At 33.8% G+C, this 26604-nt stretch overlaps 2 protein-coding genes across 3 annotated transcripts; both read left to right on the top strand.

The window, feature by feature from the left end:
• Positions 1 to 5273: 5273 nt before the first annotated feature.
• LOC143155091 (thioredoxin domain-containing protein 11) lies at positions 5274 to 10968 on the top strand. The gene is made up of 11 exons (XM_076327403.1): positions 5274 to 5401; positions 5724 to 6318; positions 6566 to 6776; positions 7088 to 7318; positions 7392 to 7598; positions 7721 to 7918; positions 7988 to 8427; positions 8490 to 8799; positions 8861 to 9091; positions 9180 to 9373; positions 9435 to 10968. Exons 2-11 carry the CDS (start codon positions 6107 to 6109, stop codon positions 9931 to 9933), a joined length of 2733 nt encoding a protein of 910 aa, XP_076183518.1. The 5' UTR covers positions 5274 to 5401; positions 5724 to 6106; the 3' UTR covers positions 9934 to 10968.
• Positions 10969 to 13465: 2497 nt separating this feature from the next.
• On the top strand, positions 13466 to 26173 carry LOC143155092 (uncharacterized). Of its 2 annotated transcripts, none has more exons than XM_076327405.1 (8): positions 13466 to 13775; positions 14762 to 14917; positions 15626 to 16074; positions 16517 to 16763; positions 17662 to 17847; positions 17927 to 18176; positions 18292 to 18491; positions 18564 to 26173. In XM_076327405.1, the coding sequence occupies exons 1-8, from the start codon at positions 13638 to 13640 to the stop codon at positions 18696 to 18698; spliced, it is 1761 nt and encodes a 586-aa protein (XP_076183520.1). In that variant the 5' UTR covers positions 13466 to 13637; the 3' UTR covers positions 18699 to 26173. The 2 variants fall into 2 exon arrangements, with proteins under 2 accessions (XP_076183520.1, XP_076183519.1); XM_076327404.1 differs by having other exon boundaries at positions 15623 to 16074.
• Positions 26174 to 26604: the final 431 nt, after the last annotated feature.

The following is a 26604-nucleotide window of genomic DNA, read 5'->3' as shown; positions in this document are numbered from 1 at the left end:
GGACCAACCGCAATGACCCCTTAGGGGTAAAAGAAAAAAGTATCGTGTATACAGAATGTTTTGTTTGGCTAGATCGTCAAGAATTTTTCATTTCTCTCAACGATACGAAAACAAGTCAAGGAACAAGATTGTTCGTTCCAAAAGACTCAAGGTATTCCGACGAGCAACAATTTTTTTTCACAATCATATTTAAAGAGATTTCAAAGCCGTGAGACGATGTTTTTAATAACGCAACGATGTAATTTAAAAGACAAATTCGATCGAGCGGAATATGTTGATCTTCGAACGACCTTGAATGATAACAATCACGTTTGTACAAGTAAAAGAGATATAATATTTACTCTTTTGGAGAAAGTATATACATTTCGGAAGGTGCTCGAAATGATCACCCGTTAGCTTCCACTTCATTTTCAAAGAAATAATTATTCCAAAGCAATAGTGATACGTGCACAATTTACTGCTACTAATTGAATATGTTTGAAAGTATTCAAATTATCGACACTCGTTACCGGAACAGATTAATGAATCCATCTTCTTATCGACTGCGATGCGGTATTAATCTAAAATACGAAGTGTCGTTAAAACAATTCAAGATCACCTTAATATCTCGAAAAATAGAAGATATAAGAAAAACGAAGTACTTCCTTTTGACTAGTTCCATCGAAGGTAACGTGTTTCGTGTTATAAAACGGTTTTTCAGTAAATAACAGGTTATTTCCATTTTTGTAGAATATCTAGCAGATTCCGTGCTAAATATTTTAATCGTTTAATGTTATCGATGGGTCCATTTAGCTACTCCACTGCTTTCTCTTTGGTCTTCTTGGTCCACTGCATTCTTCGATTCAAGTGAAGAAACTCGAGTAAAACGTTGAAATAAAAATGATTTTCGATCATTTTTTTACAATATAAATCTTTGACGAATCTTTCCTCACTTTCCATATGTATTCTTTAGCATTTCAGGATATAGACATTTTTTTCTGTTACGATTAATCTGCCTTTTGTGAAGTAATAAACACGAACCTTCTCTTCGTCTATCGAAAATGTTTCGTCAATGATTTACGTGCGGATAAATATTGCAGAAAATCTCTTTAATTTCTACGTTTTATTTGAATCTCTCTCTTCAACTCATTTGCAGTCTCCAGCGTTGAGGTATTTGTATCACCGATCTGAAATTGTGATGCATCAATTGTCAAGTTAAATTCAATATTGTACAAATAGAGTAAAGACGGAAAATGCAAACCAATGTATTTGGCGCAAACTTTAGTTCAAAATTTTAACAGTTAGAGAACTTTACGAAACACTGCTTTTGACAAAAAAAAAGTACACTACATTTGGCAATTTCGAATTCTTCTTCGTATTAATTAACGAATATAATTAAATTTTGCGAGATGCAAAAGTTTATTGTTCTTTAACGGCTAATATTGACACAGCTTGAACTAGATCATTTTTCACGCGAGTCCCATAAATCTGTCATTGTTTGACAGTTTAATTGCAAATGTATTATTGTTCGAGAAAAAAAAGAAAATGAAATTGATAAGTACGAAGTGACATTGCATTCAAGGACTCGGAGATATTTCTAGCACTAAAATTAGAATTAAATTGCTCGAGTGAATTATTATTGACAATGAACGGACAATTGTTATGGAAGATTTAGAAATTTCTAAGAATAAAAGCAGTCAATCGTTATAAATATAATTAATTTTGTTGACGTTAAGCATAATTTGACTTGATTTACCACAGAGTGGAAAAAAGCTTTGTAGTTAAAAAAAAATGTTTAAGTTAAGAGAACAATATATAAAATGAAAATCGATTCGTATCTTTTCCGTCGTTCGCAATAATTTCCGATACTTCGATTAACATCAGAAAAACGAAATCATGAATCATCCCATTAAAGACCAGAAATAGAAGTAGAGGAGGAGGGATAATGTTGGGAGCTCATTCGAAACCACTTACGTTATCCATAATTATTTATGGAAAATAACTTTCAAGAACAAGTATCTTATTCGTAATGGTAATTTCGTATGTTAAGAAAGGATCTTTCTCGATAAAAGAGACATTAATTTCTTTAGTTATTGTATAAAAATGAAACAACTTTGTTGCCAAATTCAGATTTATTTTAATCTAATCAGAATATAATAGCATAGAATTGCTATGTATTCGATGGAATACATTTTATTCTTTTATGTGTCCTTTTTGTTACGTGTTTGTAACAAAACCTTTTTTTTCCAAGTGATTCCTCATCTTTCATTAGTTATGTTTTTAGTTTTTTCCTTCTTATATTTTTAATGCCATATACGATATAATTAATTCGATCTAGTTAAAACTTCTATTATCGACTTGCTTTTTAATTCATTCATTGGTGAACATTTGTTAAAAAATTCTTCGTCTGTTCATTTTTTAGGAACATTTCGACGAACTCTTATAAATAAAAAATATTCATTTATGGGAGCAATATTTACTAATGTAAATCATTGACAGAGATCACCTTCGATATATAAAGCGATAACAATAAATAATAGTTTGAAAACATTTGACACGGAAAAAATACCATATTTTTAATATTTTATGCCTAAACATCCCCCCTTCCCTACTGGTCTTTCTAGTATTAAGAGATTACGAAACCTTCGATCTTCTTAGATTTCTTTTCTCAGCTCACTAATTTTCTGCAAGTGCCTCGCTCGATTTAGGTTTTTCTACTTGTCCGCGTTTGTTCAGCACTTCAGACCGTGATTATAAGTCCACACGTTATTTGCAAATGTAATCTTGAGTCCTAAAAATATCTATGGCCAACCATTCGTGATAATCGAAGATTCAACAAGCGGATGAGTTCATGGTCCGAAGAATTCTTCGTTTGCGACTATTTTGTTCATACGAAATATATATATATATTTAACTAAAAAAATTAATACAGGAGAGAAAATCATTACTAAAGAATTAAATAAATATCTATCAGATGTTACGTCTATTCTACCTGCCTGAGAACGTATTACAATTACTTTGTGCCAACAAATTAAGAAAGTATTGTAATTTTTGCAAGTAGTCATTAACGATTTTAGTAACTTTTAATATCTTGAAAATATTACTGTGAAATTAAAGCAATATACGGTTCAAAATTATTGTAAGTTACATGTAACTCAAATTCAGGGATATTACAATAGGTATAAAAATTTGTCTCACTCGAAATTAAAGAAATTTAAATAAATGATTTCAAACTTTCACTTTCATAAAATGTGTAATTACAGGTTACGCACGGTGTCGTTATCTATATGCACAAGACCTAAGGTTATTGAGGAATGTTACGGCTCCTTTGTCGATAGATGACACCGCTAGTTTTAAAATTGCAATTCTAACATAACAAAATATAGAATAGTTTATCTCACGGGAGTTGATATCTCGGACGAAATATAAAATAGACATTTCACCTTATGAGAGCATAGACGAGATATAAAATAGAAGTTGCAGACAATGCTTATCTGTATCACAGATATCGAGATCCCTTTATCATTTCTATATTTATTCCAACATTATCAATTCGAACTTGAATAACTAAACATAGAGAGAATTAATTATTTTGGTAGCAATTAGTATTTACAGAAAAGATGTATCATAGACCTTGAGAAATAAAAGTACCGACGTCGTAAAATATGAATGGTCCTGAAGCGACCTCTAACTTTAAGGACGGTGATTCTAGGATTTAACTAACATCGGTAATGTAGTAAACGTTGCAAATTCTATATATTATTTATGGTTGTACGTATCAATTTCAGAAATTATTGTAATAATAAGTTCTGTTCATTTTCACAGAGAAAATTTGAAATTTAAACAACATAAAAGTAAGAATATTCAGGAAGTTATAGCTACTTTAAAAGCTTACTAAAATTGTTCAAGTTTCATTTATTTTCAAACTTCTATTTTGTAATATATGTATATCTTATATTCTAAGAAAGGAATAGTCAAATAACACTTGAAACTTCCATATCTTTTTCTTTGACTCATAATTTAGGATCATATAAAGGAAATGGAAGCAAATAAGGGAAAGAAAGAAAGCAACTCATGTTACTCGAAATGCTTCCGAGTTAGATTCATATTCTTACGTTTCATTGAAATATTTCAAATTCCCTACATTCTTATGGGTAACAAAAGTTTTCTATTTTATAATATTATACTTATTCTTACGGATTGTTCATCCATATCCACTCCTTAGTTCGACGTACCAATTACCTTCGGTGTAACGGTCTCACCACGAGGTAGATCGAATCAAAGTTCCATCGATTTTCCTGTATATGCATTGCAATCGAACACATGTAATCGAAGTAACTGTAAATTTATGACGTTACTACCCCTTGAAGGTGTATATAGGCTACTCGTAACTAAAAACTTTCTTCTCTCTGAAGCCTCCAAAATAAACAGATGATTTCGTTTTCGGATCTGCTTCCGGACATTTTTAGGTACACCTGCCCTTGCAGACCATTCGGAACCCCTACCGACCTCTAGTGATCTGAGTTGATCAATGCCGACTACTGATAACCATTGGTCAAGATTAGTGAACTCTCCCCAATTTTGAATTTTAACCGTCTTTCCTTGTATATTGTATACTGTATTGAAGCTCTATTCTGATTTTATTTTTTCATTATTATAAATGTTTTTCTCTTACTATTGTGTTTTTCACTTTCTATTTTTATTTCCTAATTATTCATTGAATTCACATGACGCTTTAACTAGTAACATGGAATAAAAATAATTTATAAGATATTTTAATTCGTTGTTTGCTGTTCTTATTTTTATATTATATCTTGAATTTTGTAATGTTTATCCATTTGGTTTCCACACTTAGGTATTTTTCTAAACAAAGGAGATTTTGAATAAGATTAGTTTTAAGTTTGTATCTATGTTTTCGTTTGAATTAGGTATTACATTGAAAGAATATATTGATAGAAAGGGAATTTAGTAAACCAGACTTGGAAAATTTTATTAAACGGTTAGAGAAGCTATAACTTTAAAAATATTCTTAGTCTTATGTTTTCAAAAAGTTTCAAGTTTCCTTTATGAGGATGAATAGAAATTATTGTTACAATATTTTCTGAGACTTACAGATTTAACAGAACTACAAATAATATACAAACGAGTTTTCTACGTTTACTACATTTATCGACTTCGATGATTTAACTGAATATAGATCCTAGAATAACCATTCTTAAACGAAGAGGTCGCTTCAAGATCATTAATACTTTACAAGGTTGGTATTTCAAAATGTATACCACCAACTCCCGTAAGTTGGAACTTCTCCTCCATACCTTACATGTGAAGAAATTAAAATATTATATACTAAGAATTAAAACTATGTAACCAAAAAATGTTTCCAAAGATAAAGATCAGAGGGAACGAGATAACATGACAGAAAGTAAGTGGAAAAGAATGATAACGTTGTGTTTACTAACTTTACTGATTTCGATCGTTGTCACTGTTCTTAAATGCAAAGTGCACTTTAAAACCATTGATTTTCTTCGAGATCGATAATTCAGTTTGTTCGTTACCAATTCTTGTAAGATGAAACCTCTATTCTATATTAGTCTGTGCTCTAGTGTCTCTGAATTGTGAAATAAAAGATTTCATTCAATGTTCAGTATATTCTATGCCTAGTGAATGATTTTTATTATTGTCCAGTTCATTATTTAGGTTGATAAGCTATAATAATGCTTAAATAACGCCATCTAACATTTCAGCCACGCGACCACTAAATAGAAGCTTGTTGAAAAGAAGAAGGAGATGCGTTTGGCTTGTCGTATTCCCTTCAAACGGAAAGAATTAATGGCCTTTATGTACGTTACTTCACACTGTTTCCAACTGTTTCCAACAGTTCAAGGAAAGTCCAATCCCATGTTATTTTCTTGTGTCGCGTATCGACGATATGTTGACAAGCGGTCAGCTGTTTCCGGTTTATGAAAATACAGGTGGCTCAATAGAGACATACGAAAAACCCGGCTAATTACTTTTAATTAAATAAGTGGTAGTTCGACTGGTGAGCCAGAGTAAATAAGAAGAGTGTAATGAGGTTCTAACGCGCGGTGATTTTTCTCCCTTAATTTCCTTTTGGTTGTCACGGATAATGTTGAAGGAAGAGTTTGAAGCAAGCACGCCGAGAAATGCTGATAACTCGCACACGAGTACACCGGACTCAGGAAGTAACGACGTGGCCAAAGAGTCGAATCAGAGGCTTGCGATAGAAGATAGACTAACCAGCAAGATGTTTCCGTACGCCAGAGAAATCTCTTTTTTTCTTGCAGTCACTTTGACCGCTCTAAGTGTACTCCAGAGTTTGTAAGTGTTAGGTTATGTCGATTCTTTAATTAAAAATTCATTGTGATTCAACTTGACATTGGTTTCGTGCTGAAAGTAACGTAACATTTAAGTTTTTGACTTCGTGAAACAGATGTTTTGTAATTTAAAACTATTATAAAACATGAGTATTTTGCAACAATAAAAGTCAATTGTGTAGGTCTTTAATAGATGATATTTTATATTTCTTTCTTTTAAATATTATATATGTCTACTGTTTTTATTGTAGACCTCCCAAGGTATCAAACCCTCCAATGGCTAAACCATTTTTCAATCAAAGCTCGATTGTCTTAGATTTTTATAAAGGTCATTTAAGAGCTATGATAGAAAGAGTTACAGAAGCAGATTATAGTTTTGTTATGTATTATGCTCCTTGGGATGCGGAGAGTCAAGCAGTACGTCCAGAATTTGAAAATGTTGCTCAGTACTATCGTTCACAGGTATCTGAAATAGTTACAAAATTAACCCATTTACATTGGAAAGCAAAATGTGTTAAATTACCCATATTGTTAAATGCAGAATAATTTGCAAATAAAATTGTACAATTTTTTAAATATCCCATTTAAAACTCATTTGCATAAGCAATCTACATCTACCATAAGCTATGTACAACATCAACGCTTAGTATATGATCAGCATGCATTATGACAATTTCACTTTTAGGTCATTAAATTACTTGCAGATTGTTTCACATTAACCATATAATATTGTTTGTATGAAATAACAAAAGGAAAATATAATTAAATTTTAGGTATTTTTTGCTGCTATTAATTGCTGGCATCCAGGCTCGGAATGTAGGGCTAAATATAATAAAATTCAAAGTTACCCAGTATTGATGTTTTATCCATCAAGGGACTCTGGCATACAATACAGGGGTATTCGTACTTGGCCATACATGATTCGTTTCCTTAATGCAGTCATGAATCCAATTGTTAGAATAACCCATACAGAACAATTGCAAGAGTTACTTGTGAATTATGATGTAAACACGAATAATTTATAAATTTAGATTATTCTACCAAGATAAAATGAGTAATTTATTATTGTCATTACAGGCTGTGGTGGTAGGTTATTTTAATTTTACACGGTTGAATAGAACTCCTGGTTACAGAGAATTCTATCAAGCTGCTATACTTGCATTAAAAAGAGATCCAAATAGAGAACTGGTGTTTGCTATTGTCACCAGTGCATTATCTAGTGAAAGAGACCATAATGTTTATAAATTTCCATCTGCAAATTTGCTCATGTGGAACGAATCTCTAGTAAGTACATGAAAACATTTTATATTTCAATTTATGCAGTGGTATAAATATATGGGATACATAAAGCAGAAACATTTGCATATATAGCACGATTAAATGAGTTTGAGAATTGAAATGTGTAGAGGTATCCAGAAGATTCTGAATGGACTTCCGAAAACATATTAAATTGGATTAGCAACTCTATTCACCAACCAGCACTATGGCTACAGCCTCCTGGGGTAAAAGCGCTAACATTAGCACCATATTTGAAGGAAGGACCTGTACTTTTTCTCTTCACACCTCGTAATCCTTTACACCCTGAAAATTACAATTACAATCTGGTGCGTAGTAAAATAAGCACAAATACGATATCCAAAGGATATGTAATAAAAATTACATTGGTTCTTTAGATTAGAGAAATTGGACTGCAATATTATAACTGTGTAGATAATCTCATGGCTAAAAATATAATTGAACGTCTCAATTTTCATCATCGCACAGCTATTGCCAGGCATTTTGAGAAAAATAGGCAATGTATTAAACTCTTAAAAGAAAACAAAAACCAATTGAATGAATCGACCGTCAGTATTTCTATTCAGCGGTGGATTAACGATAGTTGCTATGCTAATATTGTCATGAATAAATGTTCTCTACGTAAGACAATTGGATTAAGCAATGCAGAAAGAGAAGCATCTGTTTGTAAACTTGTTTCTGATAAAGTCAATCATGTATGTAAAAGTACAGATATTTTTAAGGTTTCTACAATGGAACATCTACAAGAAAAATATGATGTCTGTTGTAACAAGGATTCTGCAACAGTAAAATTAAAAGAAGTATTTAAATCTAAAAGGTACAAGAATATTTGGGTCAAATATCATTTTCTTTAGTTAATACTTCTTCTTCTATTTTTAGCCAAAGATACAAGCCATCGTTATTTACAGTGAATGAATACGATCCACGATCTGCTACCGCAATAAAAGAAGCATATTTAAAAGAAGATTGTAAAAGGTGGATAGCTGGAAATAAGTATCATCAACCTATATTTCCACGCGATACTCCCGAGCATTCAAATATAAACCTAACGGAATCAGTGTGCAAAATTAATAAAACATTGGCACTGATAGCAATCGATAGTTTGCATTATTTCCATTTTGCAGAAGGTCTTGGGATAGATGTTTTAAAAAAGAAAAATAAGACTGCTGTTGTTATACTAGATGCTGCTGTAAGTTTTAAAGTTTTGTTTTATCTTTATGTCATATACATTAATGTGCAATTTATTTTAGCACGAGAGTCAATATGTTATGCAAGACGATTTTAATCGTTTTACTCTTATACAATTTATAAATAATTATACTGAAGGTTTTTTACAACGTACGCTACGTTCTAATAACTCCAAGCATTTTGCACAAAAGTTCAAAAGTAAAGTTAATTGCGAAACGAAAGATGCACAGAATATATGTATATTGGAATTAACAACTGAAACCTTCTTAGATACTATTTTAGATCCGACAAAGGTAAATTGGAAAGAAAATTAACATGCTGCAATGGTATAAAATAAAACTATAATTAAGGAATATATTAAACTTAATGATCTTTTCACAGGATGTGACTGTAATGTACTATTCTCCTTATTGTGCATTTTGTAGTGCGATTTCTTATGTATACTTAACAGTGGCTCATTACTTGCGCGAAATGGATCATCTTTTATTTGTAAGAGTCGACGGCGATAATAATGATTTACCGTGGGAATATAATATGAATCGATTCCCATCTATTCTTTTTTTTCCTGCTAAAAGGTAATTAAAATTAAGTCGATTGTAATCATGTTCTATAACAGTTTTATTATCTTCATTTTAGAAAAGAGGATAGCACGGTGTATCCATTTCCACTACCAATTACCATTCCTAATCTCATTAACTTCATCTTAGCAAATTTGGACGGGGCATCTCATGTCGAGGCACTTGTAAATATTTGTCAGTCTGGAGCTGGTGAGCTACCAGATGTATGCATTGCTCGAACACGTTGGCTGTGTCTAGATATCATTCAAGAACTACTTAGAGACTATCGAAAATTAATGAGACACATAAACTTGCTAGGAAAAACAAATGCTAGGAGCAAAAGAAAAACCATTTTATTAAAGCTAGCACATATTAAGGACATACACTTAATATTAGGTTCCACTATAGATCTCAAAAAGGATCAACACAAAGTAAAACTTATCAGAAAAAAGTATAGGAAATATTATAAAAGTATTAGATTAATCGAATTAGATAGTGAAATGAATAGCACTCAACCAGAAAATGATATTCTACAAAAAAATGTTCTTGAAAGAAAAACAATTAAAAGCGAACAGTGATATCAATTTAATGATAGATATTTTCTAATAAATGTTATTTTATTTAAGTTGTTTTATGACCGCATACTAAGTGTACAGTTTATACCTCACAAAACTTTTTATTCTACAAAAGCCGTATATCTCGTGCAATTGAATATGACAATATATTTAGACACATCTGTGTTGCTTTTGTGAGATATATTGAAAGAAGATATACATTTCTGTATGGTTTCAATACAAAACATTCCCTCCTAATAGTCAAATTGGATATATAAGTACACCTATGTCTACAAAGATTTTCAATTTTTCACAGCAAAAAATAAATTACTTTAGGATATTACATTAAAGTAACCAAAGTGATTTTAGTTTGTTATCGATGTATTTATAATATTTGAATGACTAGAAGAAAAAGTGGATAAATTTCAATTATGGAACAATGACAAAACTTTTATATATTAAATTGCATATATTGCATGACATTTGTGCTATATATTTGTAAAAAGTGTACAACAGTAAACAAGGTTGTAACTTTTTTTCATTTGAACAACTTTTATAAAAGTTTTTGTAAAAGGAGGATATTTATAATTATTATTCTCGCAGAGATAGTAACTCGTCGATAAGACTATTTTTTTCAATGCATCATAGTTCTATGCAGGGAGTGTACATGCAATAGAATTACTCATCACTGGTTAATATTCATGATGCTTAATGCTAGACAGAGAAATGAAACCCATACTGTCACAGACATAAAGTAACAAGAAATGGCATATGCAATAAGGCTTAATTTCCACAACTTGTTTTCTGAAGTATAAAATTAAAGAAAACTTAGCAAGCTCCAGCTCTCTAATAGGCGGTAACAATTAAATTCTTTTGTGCCCTACCTTTGCCTGATACACTATGTGATTTGATCATATATTTACTAAAATATGTGTTACTTGTACATTTGTGTAAATATTGTTATACACAATATTAATAAAAGCTATATGTTGTTATATAAAAATAGTGCAAACTAATGAATAATAATTTACTTATAAGTGGATAATAAAAAAACAACGAGGAAATAAAAGAAAGCATTAATATTTGTTACAGTAATTCAGAGAAAAATGCATAAATTTGATTACTTTCTAGTTGGGCAAAAAAAATAATTGATAGTATAAAGTAAGTTATAATATGATTCACAACGGCCACTATTGAATTATTCGTCGTTGATATTTTTTTTATTGAAATATTTTATTAAGCATTGAGAGAAATAAGTATTTTTTTATTTGCATCAAATTGCCAATTTTAAAAACAAAACAACTCCTTCATAATTGTTATTCTATAAGCAATTCATTTTACTTCCGTAATCATCCAGTATTTTCCAGATAAAATATATTTTAAGAAAAGCTCAGATTATAAAAAAATTAATTATTGTTAATTTTATAAAGAAAAGAATGAGTAATGGAAACCGTGTGCGATGGAAGGGGTGGAATCGGTAATTTTATTAAGCTACTGTTTTTCACTTATTTATGAATTACATGAAACAGGTAGATAACACAGATAAATACGAGGAGTAGAGAGATAACAATAAGAATATTATATTTATAATAATTACATAAGATTTTATGTAATTATAAGCTGTGATAAGATACATTATCTTAAATTTTCCATATATAGTAGTATTATATAATAATTATATAAGGTTTTATATAACTGTAACTTTCGACAAGATACGTTATCTTAGTAATCTAATCATTATCTTACAATAAGTGATCTTAATAAACTTTTGTTTGTAATATGTAGTTCTTCCAAAACATGCTTAATTTGCGGCATATTTGAAGTTTATAGAAGTAAAATTTATCGCTTGTGGAATACAAATTTTCGAGGAGCAGTTTTACCCCTTAAAATTAAGATTGGACACGAATAAAACAAAAAATACATATATCTTAGACTTTAGTGCTTAACAGCATATCTCAAGGAGAACAAAATCAGCGCCAAACACTTTGATAATGCTCCTTAACAAAATCCATAGACCATCGTATCATAACCTTATACGTACGAAGATCGGATTAAATGCGTGATAAAATAGCGTGGGCCGAAAGTGGCCGATGGGTCGCGTAATCTTGCGTTAGTCATTCCCCCCGTTTGCCTGATTTATTTATGGGTTGGGCTACTTATTCGATGTAATGAAATTCCTAGTAAAATGACGCGTGATAAGAAACCTGTTTCTTCCATCGATTCGCTTGCTGATCTGTGATCAATGCATGACACTGGACCAAAGAATTATTAAGTAAATTTTTAATCATTTTTATCGTATACCAGTGACAGGATATCATTTTAATATAATGTTATTGATTTCACTGTAAAATTCTTTGTTAATAATACATGCGTATCATGTTACATCATAATCGAACAAATTGAAAATTTTCAAAATCTTGCATTTAATATGATCGATATTTAATAAATGCATTTGAGGAACTTAATTTTACCGCCTTGGCGGTAGATTTTCAGCTACCATAATATTCAGGTGATCCTCTCCATTCTGAATTTATCATTCACGATACGAAAGTACAGTTACGTTTTACAAAGTGCATAGAAACGAGAAAGACGTATCTGTTACGCGAATATAAATAAGTTAAACGACGTAATTCGAAAACTGGAACGCATATCGGTCTCCAAGATCGAAGGATCTAAAGCATTGTTAAAGATCATGACAAGACTAATCAAACCCACGATGTAACTGAGAAACTTATTTATTCTGATTGTGTATGTGCCGCTACTGATAATATTTCGCACCTTTTGCAAGTTTAATTACATAACAAGTGTAACAGGAAAATCAGACGGTCCAGAAAAATGGCAGAATTAAAATGGCGCGGCATTTGATCGGAAATTTTTGAACATATAGTGAAACAAAATTTCAAATACATCTATTCCAAATAGTATTTAAATCTCGATATATTTATTTCATATATTTCATTCAAATAAAATAATATATTATTTCAATTATAATAAATTAGCTTTAGAAATGAAATAACATATTACTATTAAAACGGTATATTTTGCTCAGTTCTACATTCAAAGTAGTAATCTCGGTGATAGTAGCAATCTTAAAACTGGGAACTTTCGAACTAATTTTGGTTGATATATTTCTGAAATGTGATTTATTTTGTGGTTATTTCGTTTTTAGATTGTAGATCAATCTATTGAGATGTTTGCATTAGACTCATCGAAACTTGCATAATGTTTCAGACAATTTAATAATTAAAATAAAAGTAAAAAAAAAACATTAAACAAAATTACTTTTTCATTATTTTTCCGTTAGTATTTGAAAGAATAAAGTAAATAAAATGGTTCCATTACTTTCGGTTAATATTACATAACATTATTGCAAATAAAACACTGAAATATTATTTCGAATCACTTTTTATTTCTTGTTCAGTTTTAAATAAAATTTTTTTAAAGCTTCGATCGTTAGCACCTCCTAGTGGCAGCAATCGTGAAATAAACCCAAGGAACCATAGCCACATCGTGGTCTCCCCTCTATATGGAATTGTAATTCTATGACTGTGTGTACTGTGCCGCTGACAATGAGCCGCGGCGGTGACTGTGATAAGTGATCGCGTACCCTTCCTCGTCGCTAAACGCGTAGTGGCAGTGGAGAAAGATAGTACGTCGGCCAAGGAAAGAGTCTACCTCTTGATGACTCGCGCTTTACGTAGGGCGCAACGTAGCCGGAGCTCACAATTATGTTCGATGTACCGCCCAAGTTCTACGAGCTGTGTCGCCTTTGTTTATCGTCGGACGGTGTCAAATTGTCCATATTCAAGGAGGAGGGCGCCCAGCGGAACTTTGCCGACAAGATACTGACGTGCCTCTCGATTACGGTGAGTCTCGTTCAGAGTTTTCACCGGGTCCTCGTGCTGTGGTGACGATAAATCAGACGCGACCATCTGTGGTTCTCGCACTATCAATGTGTCTCCCTCTCTCTCGCGCGTACTCCTATGTTTCTCACTTCGTCTTACTTCGTTTGTCTTCGTCCACGTCTTTTACCGTCTCTGTTACTCTTGCTGTCTCTCAAGGGTGCGTGTGTGTGTGTGTGTGTGGTGTGTGTGCGCGTGCCACGGGAGAAAGTTTGGCAAGAGATGTGTCCGCGAGATAAGCCGACTACTCACGGGGGCATTTAAAATGGCAGTGATAAGCTCTGCTCCTCGCTTGTGCAGATCTCACGGAGAGGGGAGCAGCTCCTTATTTAGTCGGCCTGTTATCAGGTTTCACACGCGGATTCCACGAGTCGCTGTCACATTTCACTCTGCCCCCTGCGTGTTACTATTCTCCCTCCGTGTTTCGTGATCTCTTCTCGTACATGGTTCACTCTTCTGGAGGAAAGCTCTGCTCTCGTCCAACCTACTTTAAACAAAAATACTTCCTATTCGGTACTACTGTCTCTATCTTGTATCACAGAGACTATACCGAATTTTGTATGTTCGTATTTTGTTCGTCTAAAAAATGAACAATTGGTTCTCATCGTTTTGAATGAATTTGGAGATTTAAAAAAAATATAAGTTATATCTAAATGATTAATAGGAAAATGCAATTGTTTATTTTGTAAACAATGTCTATGATGTTGTTAGTATTACATTCCACTCTGTTTTTATTTCACTAGTTTTGTATAGTTTGAATTCTGAAAATAATTGTTCTATGTTTCAATAAAGGGATAAAGTTTACTATAAAAAAAACTATTGTTAATAGTGGCATTAACATAATAAGTAGTAGAATTATTTAAGTTGTAGCAATACAAGTTCTTTGAAACAATGATAGAAGAAGATTTAGGTTGATTGTAAAATAAATCAAGCTACTACATTTTATTCAGGTGAAAGATGGGGATTCTTTGCCACCAATTATTTGTCACCGATGCGTGTACAAGTTGGATGTACTGCACAACTTCCGTGAAGTGTCACACAAATCTGATGTCATACTCAAACAGTACCTGGATTATGCCAAGCAGTTATCATCACACGATGATCAGGTATTTGATAAATAGTTTTTGCATGCTAGTAATAAAAGTATATGGCAATATTTATTGACAGGAGTCATTAGACAATGTAGATGTATCATTTGTTGATTGAAAAATAAAAATTAGTTTAATATGCCAACAGTAATAGTAGTCATTCGATTCCAAGTAATGATGCAACTATGAATGTGTAACGTGTGATTGTAGATAAGAATGCTTCAATACATGTATATACTACGTATTCCAAACACATCTGTAATACATGCAACATACTATTTATCTGCTTCTGTGTTCTGATATATCAGCAATTATGTAAGACATTTCAAGGTTTCCTTTGAGGCAGTCAACTTTAACCTTATCAGTTTGATAGTGATTACCTTATCAAAAGAAATAGTGTTTAGTTAATTACTTTCTTGCAAGTTAGTTCTGAACAGGTGCAAGGTACAAATGTCAGAATGTTATCTCTAATTGTTTGCATTAAATGAAACCTTGTAAGGAATAAATAAACACACATTTATATGTATTCCATTAAAAATGACTTAAAATTTACTTATTATCGTTAAATCATTTTGTGGTATAATAAATTTTTGTTTTGTTGTACAAGTTCCAGAATGCTTAATTGCTTTCACCTATATTGTTGAATTAGTTTTAAGAGAAAAAACGAAATATATGAAAGTGTAGTAAGTATTAGAGAAACAATTGTAATTTGTTTTGTTTCAGAAGTCTTTCTCCACTGCCAAAGTAGCAGGCTTAAGCCCTCTACAATCATTTCTCCAATTGAACAAAACATTGTTCAATGAGGAGCCTAACTCTCCGGCCAGCATTAATCAAAACATTATACCTCAGACGCAAACGCATCATTTGGAGTTGCGCACCAATGACATGCCTGAGCATGACAACATTAAGTGTGAACCAGAGGATGACACGTGTTCGAACAGTTCCGATCCGGACAGATTAGAAATAGAAGATAGGGATGAGCAGGATACAGAGGGGGAAGAAAATGGTTATGACATGACCATTAACAAAAGAATGAAAGTGGAAACAAATTATGAGGAATCGAAACCAAGTACCCCTAATCACAGTCCAGTAAATAGAATGGACACACCAGAAAGCAATTGCTCCGATACAAATATTGATCAAGAAACAACAAAACTGTGGCAAGCATTAGCAAAGTAAGTACTAAATTTTTAATTATTTTCTATTACGTGTAATTGCAAAAATGTACTGCTTCATATAGAATTAATAAGAGTATACATCTGAAAAATAATAAATCAATGTTCGTCAAATTTTGTTATTTGTTTAGTAAATGTATATTTGAGTAATCTTACAGTCCAAATATACACTTTTACTATCAGTTTGTACTGTTATCTATTAAGGGTATTTAAACATGTTTCTGTATGCTTAACACATATTTACATTTTGGATTACCAAAGTAACTACCACTTACAACAAGTGTTTCTTTAAAGATAAGATAACTTTTTAGTCTGCTATTAGACTAAATACTTGATTATCTATAGAAATACCTGTTTACTATAGCTTCTATACTTTTCCATTATTATACTACTACATTCGTCTAAAATTCGGAAAACATCTTTTGTTTTACTTTCTATATAGCAACAGGAGTTTAGAAATTACAAGGACAAATGGTGACAAACTTAATAATGGATTTACTGGCGAGGCAACTAATCTTCTCCGTTCTTTAATCAACAATAGACAAATTGGTATTACTGCTGTTGATTCTGATAGAGCATCACCACAAATTAGGTTTTACAGGGACACTCAAGGGACAACAATCGAACGCACCATACCCGACTGTTCTGTTCTCGGCAATCGTACTAATGTCTCATGTATAGACAATAAGGTTTGTATAATTTTAAATATTATAAACAATTAAATATGTACGCTGTGTCGGTATTTTATTGTTGCGGATGTTTAAAAAACCTTACGAATTCTGCGATTCCTGTTCGATCTTTCTAAATATATTTCCAAGTTAAAAATCATAACCGGATATTAATGACCTTTTTAATTGTAGAGTGTGCAAATAGAAGTAAAATCTGACTCTTTTTTATCAAAGTTACAAGTTCAGGCAAAATTTCGAGATTTATAGAAAAACGAGAAATCTTTGCTTTCTTTTATATTCATACTCTTTTGACCCTGATCTCCGTGCAAATAAAAGTTTTTCCATGGTAAGTCCTTGCAGTTTGTTCAATGCAAATACCAGAAGAGATCTGCAGGTATAGAAAAGGAGACACACAGGTCAGGTGACCCTTGGGTGTCAAGGGATCCCTTTGGGACTATTCAGGTCCCATCTGCCTGCAGGTAAGAAACGTGGTAGGCCTTGTAGATAATAGATAACTGAGAAGCTCTTTGTGATAGGCTATAAGCGCTAAGCCCACCATGTCGACCCGCTGTTAACAGATGTTCAGATAAGTTGGGTTTCTATAGATTTTAAAACGTGCTTTGTTCCGCGCGAGGAATTCTTCAATTTCGTCTATAATAAGAAACAGGACTGTAGTATCCTTTGTGCCACTTTTCATTCTATTGGCTTTTTGTCCTGATAACAGGTACCTGCAGGGAATTACTGCAACTTTTCCAAACCCTCGGCAAAATACCTGTATCGATCGAATTTTGAGCTACAAATGTTCTGCGTTTGTAGTAGAGTTCGGGCGATCAAAAATTTACGTTTAAATAATTATGAAATACCAAGGAATGCAAATTTAGTTTTACAATAATAAAACTTTTTTTTTTAATGCACTCAGGGTACTTCCATGGATAGTAATCCATCTAGCCCCGCCAGTATTGGTCGAAAGGAAACCAAGGGTCGTAGAAAACAAAGTTATCCCAGTAAAGCTCCAATGAGCCCAGATATTGTTAATTATCAACACGAACCTAACGAAGAACAAGCACAAGATTTTACGGCATGGTCAAACAAAATGAAGGGGAAGGTATGTGCAATGATGTGGTGAAAATCGTGAAAACACTATATTTAATTTAAATATATTCTATTTACCTCGGCCATTGCAGGTGGAGGATCAGAAACAACAATTTGATCAACACAGTGGTAACATGGCAAAGAAGGTTGACATGTCCTGCACAAATTGCGGTACGATGACTACAACTATTTGGAGAAGAAATATGAAAGGAGAAATGGTTTGTAACGCTTGTGGACTTTATTACAAGCTTCACGGAGTGACTCGTCCAGTTACCATGCGAAGGGATACGATACACACGCGTAGACGTAGACCCAAGGGCGAAAAACCAACAAGACACAGAAGTAAGACTTACAATTACTTTATACAATGTTTCGATATTTTTATTATTTGCTATTTGGATATGTGCGTGTTTATGTGTATTAGATATTTATTACTTGTATTTATTATACTTTGCAGAAAAAGGAGATACAATTCTGGTACCGCAATCGGAACAAATGGATGCCGAAAGTGCAGACATGTTAGCGGCCTTACGACGACAAATCCAGCCTCATTTAATGATGGCCGCATTAACACCACCACGTTTACCTGGTGCCCATCCACCACCTCCTGCCGCTCAACTTAATTACTCCCTCCCCTTACCTAGTTACATGATGCACGTAAGTACCAAACGGTTTGATAACTAGTGATTTATGAGTGACGGAGTCGATTTAATGTAATTTTTATGATAGCATGTAAAATCAGAAGGACGAGAACAGTGTCATTTATCTGCGGAGACAGAAGAAACAGAAGAAGGAGATGAAGAGAATGTTTCGGACGTACCACTGAATCTAGTTGCGACGTCGTTATCCGAAGAAACACACTGAAACACTTTGGCCAGCTTCAGAACGACTTCGCTAGGTATATATAACAAAGAATCTCTAGACAGAATAATCTGTCCAGTGATACACAGGGTGTAGAAGACGAGATTCTTCTCCTTCTCCTTTCTGCCACCAATTCTCGTCCATAAATCCCCCTTATCAGCTCTCTGTTTCTCTCTTTTCTCTTTTTCACGGTCTCGAGAATTTGAGGTGGTAGAATATTGGGATTTATTTCCCGTGAGCTACCAAGCCCGTGGTGCAGAGCGCACGAAGGAACGATGATATTAAATACGCAGTATTAATTACGTGGTTATTCAAATTATGTACATATATATACATGAATACGAAGAATATTTTTATACAAAATTTTCTACGCTTGCAGCTAGAGAGCGACGGGCGATCGTTGTACATACACGCGCAAATTGTTCTTTCGGTGTCGCACGTATTTTCGCGTCGAAGAAATGGTGGTCGTTGTCTATTTTCTTAGTGACGTAAGAAAATCAATCACCAGTGAAAGTATCTAGAACGGTGCTAGATTAACTGTTCGAGAAGGCTTAGAAGTAAAAGAAGAAAAAAAAGATTTGTCACTAAAAGATTAGTGAATAAAATTTCACCGTTTTGTTCCACGGGCTTTTAGCTGTCAGTGACGTAACAATCATAATACTCTCGTTGTCTTGCGTAATATTAAGCTAAAAACGACCCAGCTGAACTTAACTAGTGAGCAAAAAAAGATGTATTTTTTAATCGGCTTTAATAAGGAACGGAAATGTTTCTCGGTTAAGAAAGGAAAATTAATTAGAAGAAAACTAACAAACAGAACAGAAAACGGTTGCACGATGTGACAAATGTTTACTAAAATGATCCGATATGTACTCGGTAATTTGAGATTCGCCAAATTACGTTTATGCCAGTATCATCATATTCTAGTGGCCTTTCAGCGATTTATCTCTTCCCTTTTCCCTGTTAGGTCTTATCTCACGCAGTAAGTGCAGATAATTTACTTACAGATAAAATCTTAATTTAGATGATGTAGGTACTTTTTTTTACATGAGCACGAGACTGCCGGTGTAAACACATTTAATACTGTTTCTACCTTTTACGTAGTATCTCCCCCTTTCCCTTTACGTCTCGGAAGGCTTCTCGGCTGCTGACGCAGTCATCAATAATTTGTACTTAATAGGCAAAGCAGCGCACCACCATGTAAGCTAAGACTCCGAAAGCAATAAGAAACGCGATGGTACGTAGGATAGATTGTCGTCATACAATACTCGTTGACATGCTCTCTCGACGACAATTAACAAACATACAAGAATTTCAGGAAGTAATACTTAGATAACATTCACTTGTATGCCGGACGTTAAAAATAACAAATTTTATTGCTCCACAATTGCTGTAGGCATCCACGAATCTTACAGTCCTTTTCGAAATTTTTTCCTTAACTCTGTTTGTCTCATTGTTCGTATTACAAAACAAGAATCGGTATTTCGATGATGATAAACAAAATTGCTTGTTGTCGAGCAGAATAAGGTGAAACTGTGATTCCTTTCATTGACTAACATGTCATCCCATTATTTCCCTAAGGGCTATCACTGATCTATTTTTTCCAGAATGTACAGATCATGTGTTAATAAACAGGTATTAAGCAAACCTAAATAGCACATAATACGATGGCCAGTGCATCTACTCATGTATCGTTATATCTAACATTGTATACCTAAACAACTTTGCCAAAAATAGATTTAGTCTATGTAACATAGAGTATAGTTAAGGGCATACGATAAAAATTAATGTTTTATCTTTCTCTTTCACAACGTCATGCACAACATTTACACATTTCTCCTTCATTTTTCCCCTTCTTATGTGTCTTCTTATCAGTGATATCTCTTGGCCAGCTGCTTCGTAGAGCTTTTAAATTTGCTTACAGTAATTTGTGGAGCAACTTAGTTTTAGTCGTTATCAAAGGAGCCTTATAAACACACTCGTATATGTATAAATATATATACAGGTATATATTATATATATGTGTGCATATATATACATATACGTATACATATATACTATTCTATATAATTATACGAGTACTAATGATACCACGAATCAGTGCCGTTTCTTTTTCTGTTCATTTATTTCCTTGGAATTGTGACAAACAATTTTTTTCTGTATTGTACATATGAAAGTCAATGATTGGTTTATGTGATTTACATTGTGTAGTGTTTTAGTTTCAATTAATGGGAAATAATTTGTACATAATATATTTAACGAATAACGATATACGCAATGCATTTCGAGTATACTGGAATTTGACTTTTTGCCGAGAAAGGCACTGTGAATGTGGTATCTCAATATCGATAACACGAGTATTGGAGGAAGAGACATAAGCGATGATGAGGTTTCTTACTAGTGCGATCCGAATGACAGATTGCTATGCTTTTCTCTCATGCGTCGAAATGATCCTTCCATTTAGTACGTATTCAATATATATCTTGTTTCGCAATTAGATCGAGAAGTGTCGTATCTTTTAAATAAGTCTTGAAAAAGCACAAACTTAATATCTTACTTTTGTTGCAGAAAGAACCTAACGAAAAAGGATATTTATTTCAGTCTCTTTACATCTGCTTCTCAAACATCCTTCTCGAGCAACTTGTTTATTTTTACAAACGAAACGACTTATCTAGCTACAAAAGATAATTTACAAAAGTCTCGTAATTTACAATAATTAATTAGAAATCAGATTTTAGTTTGCTAAACTTTTTTCTGCGTCGAGTGACACTTATTTAAAAGATACATACCGTCTTTAGGCCGAACATCTCCTTAGTAGGGAATGAAACTGAACATAAGCAGTTATTAAAGTACGTAGGGCCTGATACTTTGTCAGTCCTGGACCGCCAGTTTTAAATTATTTTGACAGAACATTGTGTAGCATATCATTTTAAGTGTACCATACGCGAAGAAAATGATTAATTTATGAATATCATCTATATAGAAGAAAAAACAGAAATGGGCAGTTACTTCGTTAGGCATTTTTTTTTCGTTTCACTTATACATTGGCTCGCAGTAGCTTATTAAACAACACAGAAACATCATTATTATTATTATTCTTAAATATATATATATATATATATTTTTTTTTTTTTTTTATTATTATTACCAACGTAGTCGCGTAAGTAGAATTTAGGTTTGAGCTCTCTACTAATTCTGAAAACTAGACGATATTTTTTATAATTATTAGAAACGAGGAGTCGAGTATTGCTATTATATTATTGAGTATCAATTGATTAAACATTAACGATATGATCTTTTTTTAAAAGTAAGATTTAGTTGCAAAACCGCCACTCGAACGGTTCGTTTTTAACAATGGTAAAAAAAGCTGAGGCTTCTTATAGATTTTTTTTATGTATCAGTATTCTACGCGTTTGACTTTAGCTGTTAAGACGTTTTAACCAACACTACTTAAAATGATCCCCGACGGCGAGATTTGTCTTACTTAATTATTAAATTATTTAGTTATCTCCCCCATCCTTTTACCCTATTACCCCCACCCCCCTCCCTTCCTTGTTTTTGTACGTCTATTTTTACATAAGCGACCCTCCCTGAATATTATTTAAACTATAATTTATTGTATTCACTGTTTTTTGCACCGACGTTTGCGTAAGACATTTGGCAACGACTGGCTTAATTTATTGTTTCTACATTGTACTTTATATACGAGTTTCACTCTTTTTTTCTCTCTTTCTTTTTTTTTTTTTATTTTTTTTTTTTTTTTGTAAACAAGTAATTAGTTTGTATGATCAGGCACTGCGCGCATATGGTCATTCCCTCCTTTTTGTGAGAGACACTCGTTATATGTTGTACGAGATGCGGACGGTCAATGCTTTGGGTGCCTTCACCTGGAGATTTAGTTGAATACAAATGTTCAAGTAATAATAATACTGATAACAATAATGATAATAATAAATAGTGTGTACAACGCGTGTACGCGTAATCGCTATTGACGCGTGAACAATTCCATCGAGTCGTTCACTGTTGCGATTCGATCCAACGAGATTGGAAAGTTCTGCTTTGTAACCCATCAGCTCGCAAAGTGTGCCTCCGTGGTTACGTGTCTCGATGATTTCACTGTCGTAAAGTTTCTGATTTTCTTCGCAACGATTGGCAATAGAATCGCAGGTGCAAACCCGATTAACGGAAACACCGTGAAGCGATGGGTTCGAAGTAGATCGAATCTCCTCGAGGTGCTTCGCCACCACGCGATAAATAGTGTCCGACGAGAATTTGTCTTTTCTGTAAAGCGACTGTGGCTACGAAGCATCTCGTACGAAACTTCGATGTGTGTCCATAATGAACAAATGTATACGAAAGCCTCGACGACGAGAAGATGAAAACAACAAAATGAAAACGACGCATAATTGTACACGACAGAGAGAAGGGGTTTTTGCGAAACGATAAAGGGGGGTTGTCGTCGACGCCCCGCTCGTTGAGAGAATAACTCGCGAGGTTGCATTGAAATCACCGATGATTTCGTTTCTCGTATTTCTCTATATCGGGAATCTCGCCGATTATTACGAACGCGATACGAGGTTCGTGGGACGCTTTTTCTTCAAATTGAGTTCGTCTCGTCGAAATTATTCGTTACAGTAGAAGCTCCACAGTTGCGGAGTAACTGGCCAGAAAATTGCCGAGAGTACAGTATTTCCCTCTCAGGTTGTCGCGAGCGTAGAATCATCTGAAACGGCTCAACAGGGAGATGGACGAACGTGTCTCTCCAACGTCGCAGCGCGAGTCGATGGGATCTAAGTTTGCGACAACCTGACAGGGGGACACCGTAACGAGATTCGCGCGATCGTCGTCTTTGCTTTTGCTTCAAACGAAAAGGCTCGAATGCTAATTATCCCGATCACTTGCCAGCGCGATGAAACGGTCACGGTACTCGTACAAGTATCGAGGTTCTACTGTATCTCTCTACTTCGTTGGCGCAACAAACACGTTAAACGAGCCATTGTCCGTGTTCGTCGAAGTTGGTGGGAATAAAATCGATCGACACTGTCGTTGAAACGTTCTGTCGGCGATCTCGATGTAACCCAACTCGCAGCACTGTTCCGTCCGTCTGCTTGACCGTGGGCGTTCTGATTTCACACCGGGTTCCTCCGGTGGGACTCCTAAGTCACAATGTATGTAACTTAATACATAAGTAAAAGAAAACGAAACAATAACACAGAAGAGGTACAGGCGTAATCGAGCACTGTGCAAAACACACAACCGGAAGCGCCAAGACCCCTTCCCCGGTTCTACACTGAGTATTAAATCTGTACTAATCGACTGAGTATTATTTTTATATCGAGCGTAATATTAATAATGGATAAATTAAACGCGAGGCGGAATGGTTATATCGTACGTGAAACCAGAGAGAGAATTAAGTAAAGCAGCGGTGACGATGCGTTTTTTTCTCTTGTTTTCTTTCTTCTTCTTCTTCTTCTTCTTCTTCTTCTTTTTTTTTTCTTCTTTCTTTCTTTTGTTCCGTTTTTGTCGAAGGAAACGAGAACCGGAATGCGATGAAAGCGTACCAGTGGACCATTCCGTTCTGAGTGAACCGAGAAAAGAAAAAAGAACGCACGTGACCGATGATTGTGAGTGCCCTGATTACATATTTTGTATACAACCGTGAAAATCAAGCAAGCAAACGAAAAAAAATGCAAAAAAAAAAAAGAAATAAGAAACTAGAAGCAACAAAGAGAGAGATAATAACGCAGACGATTGTAATAATGCGGAAGAGTTTGTAGTAGAGCGTTGCGGAGCTTTGATCGGCCAGAAGCTAACTTAATACCGATGGCAGAGAGAAAACGCGTCGTTAGCAATAGCGGGGAAGAAAAAAAAAAATTACTTTTGTATCCACGATCTACGACATAAGTTACTTCGAGCTAAGGCCAGCAGCTGTTGAGATTATTCAAGGTTGTGTGTATCATTATAAGTATTTTGAATTGTTGAATAGTAAATAGTGTAAGCGGTGGCTTGAACGGGGCGACGTCCCGCGCCCACGGATAAACCAAGAGACGTCGCGTCGTCCAAGTTCGGTCTCAAGTATTCAGATGTCAGACTTCTTTCTCCGTCATGAATGATGATAATGTTTGCCCCGTACGATCGACCTGCTGAGTTCACTTCGCCTGTGTGTTTTATACAGCTTGTCCGTTAATTTGTGATACAACCGAAAAGAAATCGATTCCACGCCCGAAACTATAAGTCAGGAATGTAGAATAGAATTTCTCCGTACTGAACTTTCATTTTCAAATAAATCGACTTGGAAGATTTTCAACTCTCGTTTCAGTACAAATCACCATTCTCTAAAGATTCGATAGTTCAAGTACGAGAATAAAGCTCCGTACGAATGAATTTTATTCTAGATTTACGATTTATCTTTAAACGATGGATCACTTCTTATTCGATTCTATACCGAATTACAAGAATGCCTGTATACACATATACATATATATATACATATATATATATATATATATATACACACACATATATATTTTAATATCGTACTGTAACGAGTCGTGGGTCCCACACGCGGAATCGTTGGGACATTTTAATTTATAAATACCGAAGCACATTATGCGGAACCTCCCATGACAGGTGTACCTAACTTCGATTAACTTACGGGTCTAACTTGAAACCATCAAATTTTATTTTAATCTTTATCTTGTCTTTCTCTCACTCTGCCCTCTGCCTTGTCTCTGTTTCCCTGTTCACGAGTCCTATATCTTTTCAATCTCCATCTTTCTTACTTTAGACTATCTCCGAGTCTTTTTTTTGTATTGTAACGATAAGCGGAAACCCTGTTAGACATTTTAAGCTATTTATTGGGCTGCTATGTGATTTGTTGGAAATTATTTTGAGATAAACTTTTTCTCTACAATTTCGGAGACGACGCTACACGTAAATGCCAGCAGCGGCGATTCGTCGATGAATATTTTGGATGGAGAGTAAAAGAAAAAAAAAATTGTAAGAAAAAAGAAAAAAAAAGAGAGAGAGAATTGTGATCACTCGACGTCTCTTATTTTGCGCCTACCGCCTAGCCAAGTCAAAGAATATTGCGCGGAACTATGTTTGTTGGCGCGTTTGCCTTTGATTTTCGACGATCGATTTTCTGTCTGCAAGACGAAAACCGCGAGATGTTATTTCGGTTTTTCGAGAACAAGCGATTCGTCTTAATTGCGAAAATATCGACGCAACAGACACAGGCGATCAGCGGGCGAAGGACCAAAATGTACAACAATTGCGTTTGCCCTTTCTTACGGTTGGTACCGATTCGTTTTTATAATGTGTAATAAAACGATCGAAGCTGTAGTATGTATCGGAAGTCCGAGGATTTTTAAGCGATGTTGACAGATTATTTTTTGGGGGGCATCTAATTGCAAGGGCATTGTTGTGATACCACAGATGCAGCTTCATTGAAACTTAAATAAAAAATAATGCGTTAACGATTCGTTGCGATCAATGTTTATTACCATTAACAGCGAATATTGTATAAATTTAATTTTTTATATAAAAACTTACTCGGAAACGAAAAGTAAAAGAAATTGTCTCTGTTTATGAGGTTATGTACCACAGTATATTATTCTTTGTGTAACGCAATTCAATTTAGGAAATTGCTTAATCGAATAACAGAAATGACATTCCTGTTTCCCTTGTTTTGTAGACGAAACAAGTTTGTTTTTAAACGGTTTCATTCTCGTAAGCGTTTTCACGAATTCAAATTTGAAATTGACCGGAAGCAAACAACGTAAGTCAGTTTACGTTTTATACAAAACGAAATGAAAATTAATACAACGTAGAAAAGTAATTCTTTACTTTTATAAAATATTGATTCTTTTATAGATTTGCATTTGAACTTAAAATAAAATTCATAAATTTA

This window comes from Ptiloglossa arizonensis, chromosome 2 (assembly GCF_051014685.1).
Source record: "Ptiloglossa arizonensis isolate GNS036 chromosome 2, iyPtiAriz1_principal, whole genome shotgun sequence".
NCBI classification, from domain to species: domain Eukaryota; kingdom Metazoa; phylum Arthropoda; class Insecta; order Hymenoptera; family Colletidae; genus Ptiloglossa; species Ptiloglossa arizonensis.
Note: the sequence above shows the minus strand (reverse complement) of the source record. Positions and strands in the feature narration are given on the sequence as shown.